This window comes from Diceros bicornis, chromosome 6 (assembly GCF_020826845.1).
Source record: "Diceros bicornis minor isolate mBicDic1 chromosome 6, mDicBic1.mat.cur, whole genome shotgun sequence".
Classification (NCBI taxonomy): Eukaryota; Metazoa; Chordata; class Mammalia; order Perissodactyla; family Rhinocerotidae; genus Diceros; species Diceros bicornis.
This window is the reverse complement of record NC_080745.1, coordinates 19,935,432-19,949,233: the sequence shown is the minus strand read 5'-3', so window position 1 is coordinate 19,949,233 and position 13,802 is coordinate 19,935,432. Positions and strand designations below refer to the sequence as shown.

At 41.0% G+C, this 13,802-nt stretch overlaps 1 protein-coding gene across 2 annotated transcripts in view; it reads left to right on the top strand.

Annotated features, from left to right (window-relative positions):
• The window catches only part of ACTN2 (actinin alpha 2), a 66,080-nt gene extending 54,517 nt beyond the window's left edge, over positions 1–11,563 (top strand). For both annotated transcript variants that reach the window (XM_058542959.1, XM_058542960.1), the window contains exons 15-21: positions 828–1,010; positions 3,246–3,380; positions 4,228–4,407; positions 5,040–5,186; positions 8,434–8,499; positions 9,447–9,605; positions 11,053–11,563. In XM_058542959.1, the coding sequence (XP_058398942.1) occupies positions 828–1,010; positions 3,246–3,380; positions 4,228–4,407; positions 5,040–5,186; positions 8,434–8,499; positions 9,447–9,605; positions 11,053–11,211 (1,029 nt within the window). In that variant the 3' untranslated portion in view covers positions 11,212–11,563. The remainder of the gene's footprint in view (positions 1–827; positions 1,011–3,245; positions 3,381–4,227; positions 4,408–5,039; positions 5,187–8,433; positions 8,500–9,446; positions 9,606–11,052) is intronic.
• The last annotated feature ends 2,239 nt before the right edge of the window (positions 11,564–13,802 follow it).

Sequence of the window (13,802 nt, the reverse complement as noted above, 5' to 3'; positions counted from 1 at the left end):
GCAGCTGATCTTTGCAGCACCTACAGTGAATGTTAGCTTCGCACTGGAAGGTGGTCGATGTGGCACAGCTGAACTGAAGGGGCTGCTGTCTTATATGTTAGGGCCAAAGGATAGGTTTGATAAATGGAGGTTTTAGAAAACGTTAGGGAAAGAGTTGGTTTCTGAGGCCTTTTCTTTTTCAGGATTAGGGATGTACCTCCTGGTGGTCTTTAGGTAGAAAGGCAGTAAATGTTAGGTGCTTTTGTTGGACAACAAAGGTGAGACTGGTCATTAGAAAGGGCAGCTAAGTTACGTTGTCTTTGTCAGTAGAGAGGAAGATCTAAATAGGTGGGGATCAAAAATAATGAAAGCAGATACGATTTTTTTAAATAAAACAATTGGGGCCGGCCCCGTGGCCTAGTGGTTAAGTTTGGCATTCTCTGCTTCAGAGGCCTGGGTTCAGTTCCTGGGCGTGGACCACTCGTCAGCAGCCATGCTGTGGCAGCTACCCACATGCAAAATAGAGGAAGATTGGCACAGATGTTAGCCTAGGGCAGATCTTCCTCAGCAAAAAATAAATAAATAAAATAAATGAATAAGTAAAACAGTTTTTTTGAAGACTTTGGATTAATAGCCATCAATTAAATAGTCATCATGATATCTTTTTTCCATTTTCAAGGAACTTGACTTTGTGTGCCAAATAGCTTCTCCAAAACGTCCAGAATTTGTTTTCCTCCAGAGATTCCTGCTGTTGTAAAGGCATTTGCATGTGTGCAGAAGGGAACATCGAAGCCTATAAAATTCACACTAGAGTAAGATCGGGTTTTCTCTCCTTGTCTTTCTGGTAGAGTTTGATCACTGCCCACGAGCAGTTCAAGGCAACGCTGCCAGAGGCGGATGGTGAGCGGCAGTCCATCATGGCCATCCAGAACGAGGTGGAGAAGGTGATTCAGAGCTACAGCATCAGAATCAGCTCGAGCAATCCCTACAGCACTGTTACCATGGACGAACTTCGGACCAAGTGGGACAAGGTGGGTGACTGAGGATTGGGTGTGGGATGAGGGGGGCATTCTTGAAGCCGAGGTGAGGGAAGAGGTAAGAACCTTGGGATATTAGAGTGACTGCCTGATTTTGCATTATGGTCAGGGTTTTCATTCACCTCATATTTTACAGGCGTGTTAAAAGAAACCAAGGGGCACGTTAAAAATTTTGACAGTTTATTTATAAGAGCAAAAATGGATTCGAATCGGGCAGCATCTAACCTAGCAGATAGAAGCTCTGAGGAGCTGTACAAAATGAAAGACTTTTATAGCCAGAAGGGAGCAGGAACAAGGAAGCTATACTAGGCAAAAAAAAATGGGTTGGTTATTGCAAGGTCACTTTCCTTTAGGGGATGGCAGGGGCCTATCAGGCAGGTGACCTCACTAGTGCCAATCAGGTGATTCCTGATTGACTGGTTTAAGATTCCATTTCTGGGAGAGCCAAAACTGTAACTAAGTCTTGGTTTGGTGATGTGGGGCTTGGCATAAGTGACTCCATTTTGGGACTGTTGTTTTGTTTTTAACAGATGAAATATGTTAAACTTTTAAATGCCACTCAGCTTCTGTGATTTGTAAGGAAAGAAAGTAGAAATGATTTTCCTTAAGGAAAATCTTATAAATGTTGGCAAAATCAATACACGTTATGAACCTAATACCATAAGGCAAGCTAATTTTAAAACCCCAGCTGAAAATTTGATGGAATCAGCTTGCCTATAGTACTTGATTAAAGAATTTTTAAAATAGGGGATAGACGTGTCCCAGATGTATGTGGATTTTAAAGGCAAAAAAATTGCTTAGAAAACTATCTGGGGAACTAAAGTACTCCTGTGAACTTGCTGCCCTTTAAATTTTGGGAAGCTGCCCACAGATTTAATTATAGTCAAAATGGGATCATTTGAGCCTTTTTGTATCATTCTTAAAACAATTTATTTTCATGGTTTACATTATAACATAGTCATCTCAGTATGCTAACACATAGTCCTTTACGAATAAGTCCACCATGGGGATTGGAGGTGGCTTGCTATAAAAACACACATGGAACGATTGTTTAGTTATAAACAATGCAAAAGAGGGAAAAAAACGGGTATGAGAAGAAGGAGAGTGTCCATCTGAGGGACAGCAGTTAGTTACTACATTTAGCTCTGGTCTTCTGACGGCCAAAGGGAAAAGGGAAACACATTGAGATAAGTGGTTTTGTTGGGAAAAAATGAGAAATGAGACAAACTTTCCTCCCATCACTGAATTATAACGCAGACTGGCCACGCGGATTTTTGTAAAAGGAACACTGAATAATAACGTCTTTAGCAGCAGTTTTGCAGAAGACACAGAAAAGACTTCTGAAGTAGCTCTTTTGTCTAATCATTCAAAGAGAACTGAGGCATAGTGTTAAAATGGCAATCACAGGGTACAGATGGAACAGAAGACATGTGGGCAGGTGCACTATGTTCCTGTGGGCCAACAGTGCGTGGAGAGATTGAGCTCATGAGCCTCGCAGGGGTTCTTGAGTTCTTTGTGTCTTGGATCTCTTTGGCAGTCTGGCTAAGCCCATGGATCCCTTCTGATAATAATATTTGTAAACTCATAAAAAATACTTAAAGTTACAAAAGAAACAAATTATGTTAAAATACAATTATTAAAATATGTTTTTAAAGTTGGGCTATAGTAATGTATGTGCTTCTTGACTAACACATTTAAAACCAAGATCTAACAGCAGGTCTAATAATTTTGAAGTAGTGATGAGTGTACATGCTATTTTGAGAGGCAGGCAGTAACTAATGTTATATGAGAATGTCTGTGGTTTCTATTGTGAGTCACAGTACTGCTAAATACTACTGTGGATTTGCTGCCCACATTCATAATCGAAGGAAATGCTAACTTTCAATTAGAGATAGTGAAAATAAAGATGTTGTTTTCTCTCATTGAAGTTCACAGATCCTCTGCACTCTGGACCTGGCCCCCATGGGGTTAGTGCTTCAGGCCGAGAGTCCCTGTCTGGAGGAACAGTCAAGAGTCCCTAATGCAGACTGACTTAGTCTTCCAACAGGCACTCAGTGGCACTGGGTGGCAGTCAAGGCTAGAATGAGCTCTCCCTTTGGTCCCTAGAGTAGGGACTCCCACTCCCCTTCCTCCTCTTCCCCTCCCTCTCCTCTCCCACCCTCATCTCTTCGTCACTCCTATTGGGACCAAAGCTGTCCTCTAACTCTTGTTGCCCTTGGGCCCCAACAGGTGAAGCAGCTCGTGCCCATCCGGGATCAGTCCCTGCAGGAGGAGCTGGCGCGTCAGCATGCCAATGAACGCCTGCGGCGCCAGTTTGCTGCACAGGCCAATGCCATCGGGCCCTGGATCCAGAACAAGATGGAGGTAGGTCGGCGCCCTTCAGAGAGCTTTTCACAAGCTTTGAAATTAGACCCTGAGCTGACCCAACAACACGCCTCTTATGCTGTGGCTTCTGGCTGCCCTGCTCCGTGCTGTAAGAGCACCATTCCATGTCACTCTGGGCTGTGCTCCTTGAGGCTCTTCTTGTTGCCATCTTCATTTTGTCATTAACAACGATAATGGGCTCTTCCTCAGTTTTTAGCCTCTGCAGGACCTAGATTTTAAACCATCCATCCCTAAAGAGGACATGTGAAGCGTCACAAAACTTTGAATTTTCAGAGCATTTAAGGAAAAGTGATCTTTGATACCGATTTCTGGGTTCATTTTATCACCAAGAACAGCCAAGAGACATTTATTTATTGGCCCACTTATTTTTCTCCCAACCTTCCTTTTGGTGATAAAATGTTAACTTTTTTCTTAAAGAGGAGAACATCTAAAAATATGAATTCTTTTGACCCCAGTGGTCTTACCTCTGCCTGGCAGCCCCACTTGCGCAGCGCATCCCCAGCCGCCTCCAGGACAGGGCAGCTCCAACCACGAGAGGCTTCCACCTTCACTGGAAAAAGGCTGAATTGACTCATTTCTTACCCCTCTTGCTTTGCTTTTTTGGATCTTGGTTGATTTTTTTTTTTCCATTCTCTAGGTGGACTAGAACCAGAGCTTGTTTCATTCTGTTACTGCCTGTTTCCCACTTAATCTGAGAAAATCAAGTGATGTTGGCTGCTGCCTGACGCCGGCGTAGCATCTCAAGCAGAATTGGGAGGGGTGACTTCCACAGTTACCTTAGGGGCCGACTCACCTTGTTTTCTTGCCCTCTTCTTGCCTCCATCAGGAAATTGCCCGGAGCTCCATCCAGATCACAGGAGCCCTGGAAGACCAGATGAATCAGCTGAAGCAGTATGAACACAACATCATTAACTACAAGAACAACATCGACAAGCTGGAAGGCGATCATCAGCTCATCCAGGAGGCCCTGGTCTTTGACAACAAGCACACTAATTACACCATGGAGGTACAGCGGCCAGACAGGCCTGTGATTCTCCTGTTTCTAATTGTGACCATTTCACCTTCCCAGGGTATTCTCTTCCTGCACTTGTCTCTGTTTGTTCCTTAAGTTCTACAAGTATGAAAGTGAGGGATCTTTAAGCCTTTCCTGTCACTGTATGTGAAAAAGCTTTGGAATTATATCAAGCACTATATTATTGTTAGTTAGCAGCAGCAGCATTATTATCATGACAGGGAATTCATCGCACTGCTTCGGAGAGAGTACCAGAAATTGGACTGTTACATTTCTACCAATGTGGCCCAATGTGATCTCCCTGGGAGCCAGCGAGTATAATCCAGCGCCCATCCTGCTACTTGATATATGGAAAGATACTTCTAGTGACAAATAGACTCTACATTGTATATTTTATTCACAGAGTGCCAGTTGTCACTGTTAAAACCCTGGTCTTACTTCCGAATACTTCCCACTACAGAATCTTGCAAAAACTGGAAAAGTAGGATAAAAAAAGTATAGGGAAGTCTATAGTAAGCCCTACTTATCTCCCTTTGGGTCGACTCTCCTGATAAAAAAAAAAGGAGGAGGCAAGACTGACATGCTGGAAAAACCTAGAGCTGATCATTTCCTTTTCTCCTTGGTAGCACATTCGTGTTGGATGGGAGTTGCTGCTGACAACCATTGCCAGAACCATCAATGAAGTGGAGACCCAGATCCTGACGAGAGATGCAAAGGGCATCACCCAGGAGCAGATGAATGAGTTCAGAGCCTCCTTCAACCACTTTGACAGGGTACCTCACTCCCTCTAGTTATTTGAAAGGCGATACTGGGGACATTAAAAAATGTATCTGAAATAATATTCATGCTATTAGTTTAAGTCTTAATGCCCTATAAAGGTTACAGGGAAACAGGATGATTAATGCAAAAGGAAAACAGCCACCAAAGTGAAGTGTGCTAAGCTCTGATGTTGCTCAAGGTGACATGAAGTCTAGGGTTGTGTGTTGTTTTATTTAGATCACTTAATGAATGCCTTTGTAGTTGATAGCAAAGCTAGGTTTGTTCTAAGTGAAAGTGTTTCCTTAACAAAATGTGGTTGTTTGATTTAGATCATTTTCTAAAGACTTAAATACAAAACTCTGATGTACTTTTCCTAAGTAACTATTTAGGCAAAGCTCCTGATGAAAATTTAACCTACTCTTTTGACATATAAAACCTAATTTTCTTTTTTAATTAATAAAATAGACTCATGAAATGTTCTAAGGAAGATGTACCACTATGAAAATGGTTAGTAAAGGCATATAAAAAGTTAAGTGCTGCTTTTAAAATATTATCTAGTATTTTGATTTGAATAATATTGAGTAAAACCTGTATGAGAAAATTCCCAGTTTGCTTATCATATGGCTAAAAGTGAATTTTTTAAATTTTTATTTATTTATTTTTTCCCCCAAAGCCCCAGCAGATAGTTGTAGGTCATAGCTGCACATCCTTCCAGCTGCCGCACGTGGGACGCGGCCTCAGCATGGCCAGAGAGGCAGGGCGTTCGTGCACGCCCGGGATCGAACCCAGGCCGCCAGCAGCGGAGTGCGTGCACTTAACCGCTAAGCCACGGGGCCAGCCCTAAAAGTGAATTTTAAGGCCACGTTCCATTTGTTAAAGATCCCTAAAAAGGAATATTCCATTATCTTGTACAGGACCCTATTTATGATTTACAGATATCAGTAAATGGTTCTTAAAAAGCCTCTGGGCTAGGCCAGCCAGATTTGGGCCCATTAAAGAATTCAGACAATAGACTTCTGATCAGGGAGCTGAAGCATAAGTAAAGAATTAAATACAGAGATGGATATTGAAGTTAGCATGGTTTCAGCTAACTTATTTGTGCAGAAATGTTGTAATACTGACCTGACTTCATTCATTGAAGTTCAAGTCATTTTTCTCCTGTGGAGGGAAATAATTGATCATTGTCCTGCACAAATCCATCTGGGCTTGTTGGAGGACGTCTCTCACTCATTTGGGCCACCTCTTAGGAAAAAAACACATTTATTTGAAACCAAGACAATGAGACTATCTTTTGCAACAAAAGTCCGAAGGAGGATGACGCAGACCCTGCCAAGTTTAAAAGTTTGTTTAAATTAAATATTAAGGATTATATGTCTTGAGGGGAAATGAAATTTGCTCAGGTAGTAGGGAGAGGTGTCAAGGATATAGATCCACTTTGCTTCATCTTTTTTTAATTTTATTTATTTATTTATTTTTTCCCCCAAAGCCCCAGCAGATAGTTGCATGTCATAGTTGCACATCCTTCTAGTTGCTGTATGTGGGACACGGCCTCAGCATGGCAGGAGAAGCGATACGTTGGTGTGCGCCTGGGATCCGAACCCGGGCCGCCAGCAGCGGAGCGCACGCACTTAACCGCTACGCCACCGGGCCGGCCCTGCTTCATCTTCTCATTAAATAGCAAAGATAGGAACGGCAGGGGGCACAGAGGATGTCACCTGAGGGATTCTTACTGAAGCTGTGAGAGCATAGGTGTAACATGATTGGAGCTTTGCTTCAGAAGAATGTGCCTGGCAGCTGTGAGTACGATGGACTGCAGGGATGGAAGAGAGGAGACAAAGTGAGTGGAGGGTCAGACAGGAGCCTCTTGGAGGTGAGGGAGAGGAACATGAACCTCTGGGCTGAGGGACAGGAGTGGTGGGAGTGAAGAAAAGAGGACAAAGCTGAGATGAATTGAGACAGAGATGTCACAGCCCTCAACAACAGGATTTGGGGGCTAAGGGAGAGGGAAAGATTAAAAATGACGTGGAGATTCCAAGCCTTGAGAACACGAGAGAAGGGGTGCTGTTGAATTGGAGTGAGCCATTGCAGCAGAGAGGTCCGCTGGGCAGGTAGGAATCCAGGTCTAGGGTTTATGACCGAAACCTGTGGGAGTCACCACATAATGATCATTTCCAGCAATAGAGTCTGGAGAGTACGAAGAGAGTGGGGCCCAGATCTTAGGGAATTTACATTTAAATGCGGCAGAAGAGCCAGAGAAGGAACACTAAGAGAAGTCAGTGAAGAAGAAAGAGTGTCTGAAGGAGGGAAGCATCGCTTTAGAGACTGGCTGAGAGGGCAGGGGTGGTGACTGAGGGCTCAGCACACAGGTGTGAATACAGACACACACAGTTTCCGTTCACAGAGAAAAAGAACTTCTGATGTTAACTTTTTGGACTGGCCCTTTCATGGGCGAAGGAAAACACCAGAAAATTAACCTTCTATTTAGTAATTATGTTGGCCAATAATAAAAGTGTTTTCTTACCTTTAAATTTATATTGATGCTTGAACCTTAGCTCTCCTCTCAACACCCTCAAGAAAATCTTCAGCACAGCCGTGCACTTCCCATCACATTCAGGGCTTTGTGTTGGCAGCTCTGTTTCAGTAGAGTTTGGGTCGCTGTTTGTCCTGACCTGGCCTTTCTAAGCTGTGAAAGCTGTCGTCCACTTGGGGCTTCTTGCACACTGCTCTCTGTAGACCCTCACTGGATTTTCAGGGGCGGGTAAGTTTGCTGCACGGAGGGGCCACTCTATTCTGGCCCAAGGGCCTGAGAGTGGTTGTAGGGTGACTTTCCAGTTGTTTGAATTCTAAGAATGCTGTCATCTTTGGGGGAGTTTTACAAATTCGGACTCCCTGGGGCCATGAGAGCATCATAATTTCTCAGAACAGTTACAACATGCTCTGTCATCAGTGGTGGCAGTAGTTAGCTCCTGACTAGGTCATTTTCGATGGTACTAGGTGGTTCCTTCTGCCGCTTTCTTGAATGTGTAGTCTCCTTTCATTTTTGTCTGGTGTTTACCCTTCCTTCCTCCTTTTTCCTTTTTAAGACGTTATTTTGTAACATCCCTGTGTTGGCTCTATCCTTCCTATAAATCAATGGTGACCTTTACAATCTCCTTGGCAGAGCTCAGAGTGGCCCTTCTCTTCTTGGATTTTGTTTACTTGGTCAAGTCAAGTTGCTTATTTTGCCTCTAATTCTCACTTTCTCTGTTCTTTTGTTGGCAGAGGAAGAATGGCCTGATGGATCATGAGGATTTCAGAGCCTGCTTGATTTCCATGGGTTATGATTTGGTAAGACAGAGGTTAAAATTCTACTAAGATTTGATATTTTATTGAGTTTGGATTTATGTTACAGGAGATGATTGGCTTAAAGTATGATAGCCCATTTGGGATTGGGTCATTTTCATTATATAGGATGATATTTTTGAAGGTTTGCCTGCTACTATATAAAAATAATTTCACAGAGCCAGAACATACATTTTTATTCAGTAATTGGTCAGATTTTTTTTCTAGTGAAGGAAGAGAACATAAACTTTCCTGATGATTTTTTAATAGCTCTACTGAGATATAATTCACATACCATACAATTCACTCATTTAAAGTGTACACTCCAATGGCTTTTAGTATCCTGCTGATTTTAAAGTGCTTTTTCCTCTAATATTTTAGAAGATAAAACAGTTTTATTAATAAATCAGCTAAGAAAATGTTACATTTCCCTGTGGGCTGTGAGAGTGCCAGTGTACCCTCCCTTCTGTGTTACCCCTGAATGTGTATTTTGAATACGAGCTGCTTTTATTCCTCTCAGACCTTGAAAATAAAAATCACAAGAGCCATTTTCTGAACTGCCTTCTATTTAGCAATATTACTCTTCTCAGTTGTAGTCTGAGAAGAGGCCCAACTGTCCCTCTTGGAATTCCTCTTCCCTAATTGTGTTAAGGCCTGAAGGCAACAGGGGTCATTGAGGGGAAGGAATTTTGACATTCAGGAGCTTCTGGCTTGATGCTACAGCAGCTTTGTTTTTTAAATTATTTCATTGAGGTCATACTGGTTTATAACATTGGATGGCAGTAAACGTTAAGTCACCCGTAAGGGGAATATGTTCCAAAGATTGAGGGGAAACGCAGGGGATATTTGTTTCCAGACAAAGAGGAACTTGCTTGTCAATAGGTAAAAGCAGAATGGCCGTGCTGAGAGTCGTGTACGGTTGCAGTAAATATTTCTTTGCAACCTCGCCTCAGGGTGAAGCCGAATTTGCCCGCATTATGACCCTGGTGGATCCCAATGGACAGGGCACTGTCACCTTCCAGTCCTTCATCGACTTCATGACTAGAGAGACGGCTGACACCGACACCGCCGAGCAGGTCATTGCCTCCTTCCGAATCCTGGCTTCCGATAAGGTCTGCACTGACAGATTTCCTTCTGCTTTTGCAATAGTCCACCGCATCGTTCTAATAAAAAAAGAAACAGCATTGCAAGTCAAAACCATTTTGATACTGGTGCTTTTTATACCACATCAGCATTGAATTCAGAAAGCGGCCCGTGAACATAACAATGGTGTACCTAGAACAGAGAAAACACAGGCATTCTGTTCCTGGCATTTGTGCTTGGGCCTCACAGTGAGTTTTATAGAAGGAATCAAGAGTGTGTATTTTGTAGAATTTTTTGTGTATTCTACTGGTTCAACTCCATTTTACATTCTGGGTTGGTAGATATGACTCAGAAAGAAGAAACCATGCAATTCAGATATTGTGGAACTTGGAATCTTCTCTTAAAGTTCAATGACCTTGACTTTGCACCCAGCCACTGGAGCAAAGTCAAATATAGCCATTCAGTCATTCCAAAAATTGGCAAGCTTTTCATTACATGTAGCCTAGAAATTAAGTAGGAGTTTAATTGCAACTTCAAAATTTTTGAATCTCAACCCCAAAACAATAAAAACATCTCAGTATTTATAAATTCAATTGAGGATATGATTCTTTTACCCCATGTTCTAGCTGAGAGGGAAAAGGAAGTTAGGATGCTAAAACACACCAGCAGGGCCATGTTTATTACCTTAAAATATCAGACAAGATAAACTATCTTAAAAACAATAATAAGTTTGTTTTAAAATGAATCTTTTATCAGGGGGATGGGGGTGGAGAGGAGAGAGCCCATCTGACGTAGGAGGTAATAAATTATGGCTCATCTAACGCCCCAAAAAAAACCCCACTATAAATTACAATATGATATTTGTTATTTATTTATTTTGTCTCTTATCAGCCAGTCTGTTTTACCAGAATTATCCTATTTCTTGTTGGACATTTAAAAAAAAAAAATAAGATGTTAAACGTCAGTTTATTTTGTTTTAAAAAGAGGTTTTCTCCAGTGGCAACATGTTTCTCGTTTTTTAAAAACTGAGTAGGAAAATGACTCCATTTTCTAAAAGCACATATCACATACATTTAGAAAAAAACAAACACGTTGATTATATTAAGTTAAATATCCCTACGTTCTCATCAGTGTATGATGTAAACCAACTATCCCTTTGTCTTTCTGGTCTGAAATTTTGATCATAGTATTTTTCACTTGCATTATGGCTCAGTTTGAGAAATATTGATGATAGTGTTCCCTTTACCTTTATAAAGCATATGGAATTTTCTGCTGAAAAGACGAATCACCTTATAGATATGCTCTTATGAGCAAAACTCAGCCTGTTGTTGGTTGTCTGCTACTATGCCCATCAGACTCCCTGCCTTTAATCCTTTTTTCAATTAAACAAATGCAAGCAATGTGTAAGTATTAAAACCATTTACATTTCAGTGTTTTCTGTGATTGATTTTGCAAACACTTGTGTATTTTTTCCAGCCATACATCCTGGCAGAGGAGCTGCGTCGAGAGCTGCCCCCAGACCAGGCCCAGTACTGCATCAAGAGGATGCCTGCCTACTCAGGCCCAGGCAGCGTGCCCGGCGCCCTGGATTACACCGCGTTCTCTTCCGCCCTCTACGGGGAGAGTGATCTGTGATGCTGAGGTTCTGTAATTGTTGATCCCATCAGAACACAATAAAAGCAGAAGTCACAGTTTGTTTCTTGGAAACTTTGACAAGCTTTATTAAGAAAGAGAAAAAATTTTTTGTAGCTCAGTAATTGCCAGCAGCGTAACATGGCTGAAACTAAATTTCTACAGTATGAGACACAGTGTGCTTCATAAATAGGTTACTTTATTTCTGAATTCTTAGCTAAATGCAAGGAAGTATCAGGTTTTTTGTTTCTTTGATAAAACAAAGCAAATTACTTGAGTAGTATGAAATTAGGAGGATCTAGGGATAGAAGAAAAGTAAAAAATGGGAAATTCCAAAATGCCCAAGGTTCGACACCAGGGGGAAAAAAATTAAAAATTTGGTAAATGTTTAATATTGTAAAAAATATTCTTCATATCTAATATGCTTATGTGATTATCCCTAGGGGAATATATTTGGGATATAGCGTTTTACTTTCTTGATTGTCCAAAGATTAGCTTTATTTAAGTATAAATGGTACTGTGGTCTCTTTAGTTGAATTGAATAGTGTGAGATGGAACTTCCAGGGAATAGAAACAGACTACCTGAAAGATCTTTAGTACTTAAAATATTAAAATAGAGATTATAGTCAGCTCTTCATTATTTAGGACTACATCGTCCAGTTAGTGGGTTTCAATGCCTTACTTACCCTCCAATGTAGGGACCTCAGGAAACACAGAAGTCAGTGCAATTGCCAGGGAGGAAGATGAAAGCACTTGGTAAAATGAGTTTTTAGGATAATTTATTGATTCTAGGTTTCTGTGCTTTTTCTAGAGCTTGTTAGTACAGGTTCTCAAGAGATGACCATATATAAGAAGTGCTCTGGTTTTAAATAAACAGTTGTCTGTAGTAATAGTTCATAGCAAGTGACAAGTCAGAAACCAGTGCCCTTACGGCTCTCCAGGCAGAACTTCTCCTTTATGCCTTTAGTTTTATGACCTGGTAAGGAGGAGTTGTGTAGGAAGGGACTAATTCTCAACAACAGTAGAGGTAAGTTCTTTCATTGCAGACCCGTTACATATTTTTGGGTGAATTCATTTTGGGTAGTAGGAATTACTAGATGTTTTTGCTAGCATTCAGTGTGTGTTCACTGCTGTGAGAGGACAGTGTATCCTAACAAGTTCTCAGTCTGGCTCTGTCACATCTGAAGCCCCGTCACAGAGGGCACCACATGTGTTCCCAGCATCTTCTTGATCTCGTCAAGATTCATTCATTTTTTTGGCTTGTGCTACCGTACGCTATAACTCCCCTCTCTGTTTTTCCATCTTGTTGACAGCTTGTAGAGAATAAAGCAGGAATTCTTTTTATATCTGAGTCCTTAAGGATCAGGAAATGAATTATAAACAAACAAAAACAGTTGCAAACAGCGATTAAAGTGTTACTAGAAAAGCGGTAATGTGCCTATTACTTAACGGTCTGTTTCCTCAGATTTTTATAGATTTCCACCAACAGCTGGAAACGTGATATTTTCCATTCATAACTGTCTGGTAACTTAATACTTTGACTACATTGGCCCATTTAGAACCTTCAATCTTTATAAATTTTACTTAATTTGCTTCGTTTTATTAAGTAGTTTGTAGTTTGCAAATTCCAGAAGTATCAGAGTCCTTGGGTTTAATGCTGAACACTTTTGCTTTTGGGTTGGTGTTTAGATGAACTCTGACTCATTTTATTTCAAGCAGGTGCTATATTCCAGCCGTAAGCATTAAGGAAAAACTGGGAAGTTGTTCTGCCTTTGAGGCTACTAGGGAGATCTGTGGTGTTTTAGGATGGGTATAGGTAGCTCATCTACCTGAAATTTTAATTTCTTTATAACATTCAGGCAAGAGAATGGATCAGTACTATCTGCTAATAAATGAAGAAAGGAAATAAACTCTGAAAAACACTTAATAAACATGTTTATACTCTCATTTTAGAAGTTATTTTTATTTCTGAAGCTGAATTATCAATTAAACTTAATTTGTAAAAGAAAAAGCATCGCTGTTTTTTATTATTTCAAAGAATAAGTAGTTTCTTTGGTTAACCACAAACTTCCTCACTGAAAATTTCCATCATATTTAAAAACTCTTATTGGGTTAGTATTTGCCTCCCTTAAAGAATTAAAGACTGGCTTGTTGGGTAGAGGGTGAATTTGAGATGAGGAATTCAGGTTGACCCAATTAGAGGTGAGTGATGAATGGATCTGGAAACTAAATAGATCAGGAAGGAAATTTTTACCTAGGAGATCACTTCACAATCCCCAGTAGGTGTTTTAAAAATGTATGCATAACCAGCTCTAAGCCCAGCGTTTCAAGTTGTGAGGGTCTGGGTTAAGACCTGGACATCTGTACTTTTTAAGGGCTCCATGGAAGATTCTGATAACTCTCAGTTCAAAATGACTGGATTAGAGATAAAGGGTCATTAGTAATCAAGAAGTCTAAAACAATTAGAGAAGCTCTTACTGGAAAGGTTAATAGTAGGACAATATGAATGACCAGGCAAACTCCTGCGCCATCTGGTTGGTAACACAGAAATGCTTGGCAACGACTTAGTTATGGATGCGTACATTTGGCTTGGT